The 9,099-nt window shown below is 52.4% G+C and overlaps 1 protein-coding gene across 1 annotated transcript in view; it reads right to left on the bottom strand.

The window, feature by feature from the left end:
• GPC3 (glypican 3) overlaps positions 1-5,035 on the bottom strand; it is a 420,774-nt gene extending 415,739 nt beyond the window's left edge. Inside the window, exon 1 of the mRNA XM_019426957.2 lies at positions 4,667-5,035. Within this exon, the coding sequence (XP_019282502.2) occupies positions 4,667-4,841 (175 nt within the window). The 5' untranslated portion in view covers positions 4,842-5,035. The remainder of the gene's footprint in view (positions 1-4,666) is intronic.
• Between the last annotated feature and the right edge of the window lie 4,064 nt (positions 5,036-9,099).

The raw sequence follows: 9,099 nt of genomic DNA on the forward strand, positions 1-9,099 counted from the left end.
TTCTTTCCAAATGATGTATCGGGTGCACAAGTTATAAGTGATTATCTTCAATTTTCTTAGAAATGAGTAATAAGATACCTCTTAAGACCCATGCTTTTGTACATGCATCAAACACTAAAGTTGGCATGGTCATTGATAGCTGCCATTTAAGGAGAAAAAATATTTTCTGTCTTGTCTCATAGCAGACAAATCCAGGCCTCTTTCTTCCCAGGTTGGTAATAAGCAGCCTTTTTCCAGGCTACAGTGAACACCAAACACTGCGACTCTGAAGATGAAAGTAGCAGAATGCTCAAAAATATTGCATCAAAATATTGGATGCAATCTACCAGCCCATAGGGAAAAAAAATTGCAAAACTGACACCATCTGTGTCATCTAGCATCCATCAGAATTATCTCGTGCACACATCTCCTAATGCTTACAAACACGGAATTTGCTCCAAGAATTAAGAAAACTTTGTAAGATGGCGGCCCTATTAAGAGCGGTCGCCCTATCTCCCACTTCATCTCTTCAGTTCTTTTCCCTTGCCCAGGCTGGCTATTGTGACCATTTCAGCCAATTTCCTGGAGGTATTTTCTAGCCCTTTTCACCCTGTTTAATCCTACAAGTTTCCTGAGAAGCCTGTTTACGCGTATGCTCCCCCGCTAGAATGCGAGCGGCCTTGACAAAAGGGACTGTGTCTTGCTCCCCTCGGCACCTCCAGCACCTCGTGCAGGGCCTGCCAAGGGGCGCCACTCTCACACTCGTTGCAGCCCAAGTCAGCAGCTATCTCCTCAATCGGATCCACGCTTCCCTCCATGCACAGCTCGGGACCGACCATCGGGGCGCGTGGAAGAAGTACATTGACCACACTCGAAAGGATTCTCCCAACCGTTCCCAGTTAGCATACAATAATACGACTTTTTCCAAGTTTTAACGAATCACCTGCTGGCCCAAATGTCTGGTGCGGTCTCGGAAGAGAGAAAACCCTCCCAATACTTCACTTCTTCTCCCTCTCAACGCTAGGACCACTAACTGCTTCAAACGAATGGGGGAACCACAGCTGGCCACCCAGATACGGTTGCTAGTTCTCACACTTTAAATCAACAACAACCAATAGCACACTCTCTCTTTGTTTCGAGAATGCTGATCTTGATTTTTATGTCGTTTCATCTATTTTGAGAAACGCCAAGTCCATCCTGGCTCTTCAGGGTTGCCTTTTACCCATACCGGAGTTTGGCCTTCTGGATCGGTTCCCGCACTTTCCAAGGCCCTCTAAGGCAAGATCCCTCAATCTTTGGGGAGTTGCAACACTACCACGGTTTGTTTGATTTTCTCATTCCGGTCCGTCCCCTTCACCACCACCCCCCACAAAAGTGGTGTATGGCATTCATAAAGTGAATTACACTTGATTTTTGTTTAGAGGAATTTTTTTTCAGACTTCTGTAACATTCCCTTGAGACAATTGGAAACATCATTGTCTGATTACTAGCTCACGTTCCTTGCCTAAAATTGTATCCATTCTTGATTGCGCCTGTGGGTAGGTTAAGCAAAACAAAATAAACATCTAGACTTATGAGCTCATTGGCTTTTTTCTGAATTTTTCTAAATTAAATAAGGGCAAAAGAGCTACACTGAAAGTCAGTTATATGGATTTTTCTGCCAAATGCTAACTCTGTGTGCCTGGTTTCCATCTGTGGTGCTTTCCAAGTTACAAATCCTTAAAAAAGAGAGTGGGGTATGAAAAGATCTATGGATTTGGGGGACATGCTATTTAGAATTGCTATCCCGTGCCTTTGAACGCTCTAAAAGAAATGGGAACATGAGATTGTAAGGCTTTAGATCAGCTTTGTGGAAGTCTGGTGTAGCCCCCTTCAACACCAGTGATTTATTGTTTAGGCTGGCTGATTTCAAACGCCATTTAGTCTCATCCATATTAGCATAAGAAATGTACCTTATCCACTCGAACCCAATTCTGCTAATGGCCGAAGTTAGCAGTCAATCCCAAATGCTCCCCCTAAGTGAGACAGGACATTCTCCAGGATTTCTCCTTACTGTGACCAAATCTCATTTTATCTGGGACAAAGAAAGCTTTAATGCAGTTAATACAGTGAAGCGGGAAAACTGAACACGGCTTAAAATATAGATGGAAAAAAAAAAGTCAAGCGGTCATCTTGATGGTTCATAACTATCAAATAATTTGCAGCTCTCTTTCAATTTCCAACCACTGAATGACAGCAGCAAATTACACATTTATTCACTTTGAAATTATGCACTTGCCATTGTATTCAGTCTGCCATTATCGTCTCTTCTCTGAAATACTGATGAGCTCTTTCCACACATGGACATTAGGATTTTCACCATGTTTTCCACTCTACAGTGACCACATTTGCCCAAGTGAAATCCAGGACACACGGTTTTCGTGCCAAGACAGAGTACTGGCAATCTGCACTGCCCCCCGAAAAGCCAGGATACATGGTAGCGGCATGGGTATCACCGTATTTGAAGTTTGGCCTTACTCCAGCCGGAGTCAAAGCAGCGCCGGCCACGTAGAGCTCACCACGGCACGTGTTTGTTAAATACAAGTGAAGCAGGGAAGCTGGGTTTCTACGAAGACCCTTGGAAAGCGAGGTTTTTTGTTTTTTTTTTTTTTTTTTTTTTCCTACAGAGTTCGGGAAATACTGGAGGAAAAGGAAAAATCCCCATTAGGAGTTCCTGTTCTCTGCAGCATGGCCATCCCTAGGCAGGGAGCAAGGGAGCTCAGAGGGAGGAGGCCCAGGCCAAATCTCTTACACGAAGTGTGTGGGCCGTCCCAGTACTTGTATACAGATGCTGTGAAGAGGCAGGCAGCCAGAGAGCTGGGGAGGAGGAGGGACGGCCAGCACCAGCCAGCACGAGTGTGCGTAGAGGGAGGGGGTTGCTCACTGAGTATCGGCGTGTTCCCTCTGGTCTTTTTCTTCTTTTGAGCACAGCCTTTACTCCCTGGCTTCAAATCAGCCAAATGTGGCCCCAACCCCAACCCTGGACCCATTCATCTTGTGGGGACTCATCCTGCGAGGACCAATTTTTACATTATCAACAAAAGCGTGTTCTCTGGCCTTAGCAATCTAATTACCACGGCACTTCGAGGGGAGAGACGTTCGCCTGTTGTTTCAGCTCTGTGGAACCGATTCATAGGTTGCCCCTTACGGCTCCTGCACACGCCCACGCGGTACGTTATTAACACCTAACAGTGGAAGAGGCAGTTCTCCCCTCCCATAAAGCGAAATCCTGCCAAGCAATATTTAACGTACGCGCAAATGCATTTCAGTCGCCAAAAGGGGTGACCAATTACCTTTGCAACCAAACAGCAGGCTCGCTTGGCTCTTTTCATCCACCTAAAGAAAAGGCTGAGGGCTGAGGGCGCCGCTGGCTGCCTAGGTAACCTCCCGCTAGCGAACGCTCGCTGCTAGCGCCCACAGGGCGCGCATCGCATTCACAACTTGGTCCGACCATCGGACCCGCCTCTCTGACTTGTTGAGAGCCACGAGCCAAGTTTTGACGAGGGCTGCTTCCCGATCCCTCCGAAGCGCGGGGCGCGCGCCCCGCCGGATGCACGGGTCGGGAAAGAGACCCCGGAGGCCACAGACGTCGCGGGGTTTGCGACTGCCACCGGCCGTTGCTGCGGAGCGCACCTCCGATAAATTAACCTGTTTGAAACCAACTCTTCTTGCCCGCATTGTCAGTGTAGCAACTTGTCCTAATTGGATTCTAAAGCAGGCTTTTAGGAGTCCAACCGCGGGACAGTCAATCACGCGAGGCCATTAATATTCATCTGTTGACAGCGGCAGCCCTGAGCTAAGGTTAAAATACGCCCTTACAACACGATCTGATTGTGCAGAACAAAAGGCAGGCGTTCGGAAACTTTCCTCCACCTAAAATCATCTCCCCTTCAGGGTCCAGCCTGTCAAGAAGGCAGATGAATTTGAGAAGGGGAGGAGTTAAATCATCTTTGGACTCCTGCTCCCCGGCCAGCAGCACCGTTTCCGAAGCGATTTTGCCAACCTAGATAAGGGACGCTGTTTTGAAGGAAAAGGATCGGTCCTCCTCATCGCGGGGACCCACCTACTCAAAAGTTTCCCCCAGCGTGTCTCTACCTGCCACTGCGGATTCGGAGATCTGTCCTCAACTTTGCCTGCACTTGGGCCCGCGAGCCCCGGGAACCCAGGCTGCGGAAAGGAGGGCGTGGGGGCAGGTTGGGGAGGGAACGGCCGGAGCCGCGGTCCAGCTGAGGCTGAAATGCTGGCACGTTCGTGCGAGCAAGGGTGGCAAACGCCCGAGGCACCGGCTCGGCTGTGGGGCGGCAGTTCGCCGAGGCCCAGGGAGGCAGCTCCCCCCTTCCCGCCCTCCCCCCAAAAATGGGCGCTCGCGGGAAGGCCATCCCCGCGGTTCCTCCCACCCGCACCTTCCCCGACAGCAGAGCGAGTCGGGGGGATGCAGACACGATCCCTACTCACCCTTCCGCCCTCCCCCGGTAGACCTGGCCGGGCCGCGGGCGCAGCGACCGCTCCCGAGTGCCCAGCGGCGGGGCGTACGACCGCCGGCCCGCGGGGCCGGCGCGCTCGGGGTACGGCCGCCACTCGCCCCCCCCCCACCCCCACCCCGGCTCACCGCCGGGCGCGGGGCACGCGCGCGGGGACTCCTCCTCACCTGGCACGGGGGTTTCGGGCACCCACTTGAGTCCGGGCTGCAGTCTCTGGAAGAAGGAGCGGACCTGGTGACAGGTGGCGTCCGGCGGCGGCGGCGGGGGCTGCGCCTGTCCCGGGCAGTCCAAGCCGAGCAGCATCGCCACCACCAAGCACGCGGTGCGCACGGTCCCCGCCATCCTGCTTCGCGGGCAGCGAGGAGAGCGCGGGAGAGTGGCAGCGGGAGCGAGAGCAGTCCCGAGACCCGGCGAGGCTGGCAGCGGCCCTGAGGAGCGGGAGACGTGCCGCTACCCAGCCGCGGCAAAAGTTTCCTCGCAGCTACCTGGGCGCGGGGCGAGGGCGGGAACGGCTCGGCGGCTCGGGCGGGGCGGAGCCGGCGGGCGGGGCGGGGCGACGGGGGACCGGGCGGGGCGGGGCGAGGCCAAGCGCGCGGCCAGGGGGCGGTGGCGCCGAGCGGTGGCGAGCCCGCGGGTGCGGGGCGCGGGGCCGCGGGGCCCGCGGGGGCGCGGCGGCGCGGGAACGGGGCGAGGGCGGCGGGGAGGAGGGCGCCGAGCGCGTGCGGTGGCTCCTGGCGGCCCAGCCCAGCTGCCCGCTCGCCGCCGCTCTACCCAGGGCGCTCTGGCATAACTACTGCAGAGGGGCTGCGGGCTCCGGCGCGCTGATTGGCTTCCCAGCAGCCGTCCCCTCTGACTGGCTCTGGGAGAAGTTCCCCAGCCTCACTCCTCCTTCCCGCCGCTCATTGGCCTACAGCCGGCAGGGCTTTTCCCTTTAGGATTTTTGCAACCTCTCCATCCTTCTTCGTGGTGCGCGGGGCTCCCTGGCCTCGGGGCCCCTCTCCGCTTCGCCACAGGCCTCCTGCCAGCCCTGTCCAGCTCGTCTCTGGCCACCGGAGCCACCCGAGGTCTTCCCCTTCCGTGCAAAATCCACCACCTCTTCCTGCTCTCCGAGGGGCTTCCCTCGCACCGTTTTCCCAACGCGGCAACCCTGGCCGGGTTCGCAAACCTAACCCACGAATAGTTACATTCTGGGGCAGCTCGGGACCGCCGGTGCGGCGGCGGCGGGGGGGGGGGGGGGGGGGTCACAGCCTGCCTCTTCTCTGACTCCCGTACCTAAAAAGTCTCAAAGCCCGTGGGATGTGCTAGGTTTGATTCCAAAGAGCCACGCAAAATCAGAGAAAGCACCTGATCCCAGAATGTTAAAAGAATCTGTCTCCTGCAAGATAGCCCCAGGTGACGCTTCGTGAAGCAAAGCACAACTGGCGACAACAAAATAACCTGGAGCTTAACGCCAGCCTAACTCATTACAAAATCATTGGACACAGCAAATTCACTGAGCCAGAGCTAGCCTGTTTCGCAGAAAGAGTAGAAGGCTGTTGTCTCCTAGACCCAAATCCCCACCTCTCCTGCTTAAATTTCACCATCAGAACCAGTTCTTTGAAAATGAAATACCTCTCCAAGGAGGAATGCATTTAGTCATTACCTATGTGTTCCTAGGCAAGGATCTTTAACTCCCCTCTTATTTTCTGTGACTCCCACGCACACACCTTAGCATAGTGCCTTGCACATGGTAGGAACTCAATAAGTATTTGTATAATGACATGACTTAACACCCCAGTGTGAATTAGTTTATCATCTGATTGTGTTGCTTCTGATGGAGGTAAAAGTAGGTTTTGCTAAGGAAAGAAAAGGGAGAGCCTCCACGCCGGGAGTTTTCCAGGGAGTGCCAGGCCAGGGGCGTGTGCCAGAACTTGAGGGCGGAGAAAAGAGGCAAAGGAAGGGAAGTCTGGTGAGGAGTTGACTCATTTGTTCATTCATTCATTCATTCAATAACAAATATTTGAACTCCTACTACCCTACTACACACCAGATATGTGGGATGCAAACAGACAATGGGGATCCAAAGATTAACCCATGGTACCTAACTTCAAAGACCTACAAGTTAATGGGGAAAACAACCAAGTAGAAAATGTTAACGCAGCACATGGTCGGAGATAAGACAGAGGCAAAAGGCAACGGGTTCTAAGGGGTAAGCGGGTAGGTCAGAGAAAGCTTCCCAGAAGAGATGGTTCCCTAAACTTAGATGGAAAAGGCCAGTTGAGGTCAGAAAAGAAGATGGCAAGGAGGGTGCCAAGGGAAAAGAAGAAGCGTGAACGGAGCCTGAGCCAGGAGAGCCTGGCATGGCCCCCGTTGGAGAAGTGCAAGCGGGAAGCACAAGTAATGTTTCACGCTAGGTAGGCAGGCGGTCAGGGGAGCTCAACCAGCCAAGGTGAGCAAGGGCCAGATTATGCAGTCTTGAAGCCAGGCCAAGGAGCCTGGGGAACCACGTAAGGGAATGTTAAGCAGAGGGGTGACATGATCATGTTTGCCTTAGGAAAAGATCTCTCCAGCGACATCGTGGATTGTGGAGAATGGCTTGGAGAAGGAAGAGGATTGGAAGCAAGTGAAAACGCTGTGAAAATAATCCAGTCGAGAAATGATAAAGGCTCAGGGCAGAGGAGATCTGGAAGGCAAAAAACTAGCAGCTGTATTTGGGAGTAGAATGAAAAAGGCATAGTGACCTGGGGGCTGTGGGGGTTGGGAGAGAAGGAGTCAAGGACGGAGGGCTCATTCATTCTTTTTTCAACAAACATTTGAGTGCCGCCTATGTATCTGGCATTCTTCTCCTACTTCATAATTTTGCCTGGGGCTAGGCCTGCGCCTGCATTGAACATTTGACAAATGACATATCCACTTTAAAAGAAACACCAATTAAGAGTCATAATTTGGCTGGTGAGTTTGATATGTTCCACCTGTGGAGCCCTGTGACCAAAGGGCAGATTGGAAGGCAAGCATTGATTGAATTTCATGACCTCGCAGAGGAAGACATGACCTCCCATAAATTCATGATCTTCCAGAGCTCATGCAACTAACTACAAAGGCAACAGTTGTTTTCAACTACTGGGTATTGAGTACCTTGAAATGAGGGACTGTAACCTATTTTTAATATAAACTTTTATATGTAATACACTTTGTCTGAACCAGGCCAGTGCTTCCCAGAGTGAAGTGTGTGAAGCTCTGGTGATATGTGGGCCGGTGAAGTTTTTGGTTTGTCTTTTAACCGATCTTTATTTTAATATGGATTAGAGAAATGTAGTGCCCCTAACCCATGATTTCGTTAGGACAAAGCTGGGTAGACGGCGCTGTCACAAGCTGCTTTCAGTACAAACGTGAGCTGGCTTGAAGGAAAACATGGCATGGTGTTGGGAGTATGACAACAGGGCAAAACTTGGGGGGTGGTATGTGAATGACCAGGGTTTGGGCTAGGTCCCGGGCAGACTGGCCCCGAGATTTGGAGGGCTACGTCTTTGGCCTTAGAGCGTCTGCTCCCTGTCCAAGCAGCTTCTTCAAGTCTTGAAGCCAACCTAAGGTAGGAGTTAATAAAACGTGCCAGGCTTCAGGAGTGGTTCTGTTTTCATAAGGGCCTCTCCAAGTCTTTCTAGCCTTGCGGCCCACAAGCGATGACTCTGGCAGTGGAACTTCAAGCACTGGAACAGACCCCCGAGGAATAATAGGCTTCTGCTCGGGAACACTCGTGGGAACACCACTGGCAGATGTCAATTCAGTAAACTCTGCCCATCCAGTGACGTGGAGTTTTACGGACGAACGTCCAGTTCCGTTACCAAAGCCTAAGATCTGTTCCGGTATATACTCTGTATTGCCCAGATGAGTGGCTAGGAGTTAAGATCGGGTTTTCCCTTTTCTCTTTTACATAAACAGCCATCTTACCTTGCCAGTCTCCCTTCCTCGGTTAGAAGTCAGGCCGATGACTCATGCTTACTCTTCAGCTGGAAGAGACAAAGAGAAACAATCAGTCGAGAGACACAAAAGGATGTGCTGAGTGAGCCAGCGTTCACTTTCTACAGTTCATGGTTCTGTGCTTTCGGGTCCCGCTGGAAGCATTCAGATGACACCGCTGGGCCCCATTTTCCTCTTTGGACCTCAGAAGAACTTTTCTTCACCTCTCGTTCCTAGTCTCCAGTTTGAAAGAATTCGAGAATTCCCAGCTGTAGCCAGCAGCTATTATCTTGCTGTAGCTGGGAGGAGAGTCTAGTTCCGTGGCTCCAGAAGCAGCATAAATCAAGGTTTCTGGGAGAGAGCTAAGAAAGGGTGTTCAACAGCTGCCGCCACGGGAGAGGCTCATACACAGCCGAGCACACGGCCACACACACACACACACACACACACACACACACGGTTTGTCTTGGGCCCGGTTCCCTCTGGCCCGCAGATGATGCCCTCCTCTCCCCACCCCCCTCAGGTGCACAGTATCTTCTCCCCTTGGTCCTGCGCTCAAAATCTGCTTTCAGAGAAGAAACTTTCAAACCCATCCGCCTACAGCATATCTGGTTGATAGCATATAATGGGGCTGCCCACCCAGGGGTACGGGTATTTTGACAGG

Source organism: Panthera pardus, unplaced genomic scaffold (assembly GCF_024362965.1).
Source record: "Panthera pardus isolate Hobbes unplaced genomic scaffold, ASM2436296v1 HiC_scaffold_27, whole genome shotgun sequence".
NCBI lineage: Eukaryota > Metazoa > Chordata > Mammalia > Carnivora > Felidae > Panthera > Panthera pardus.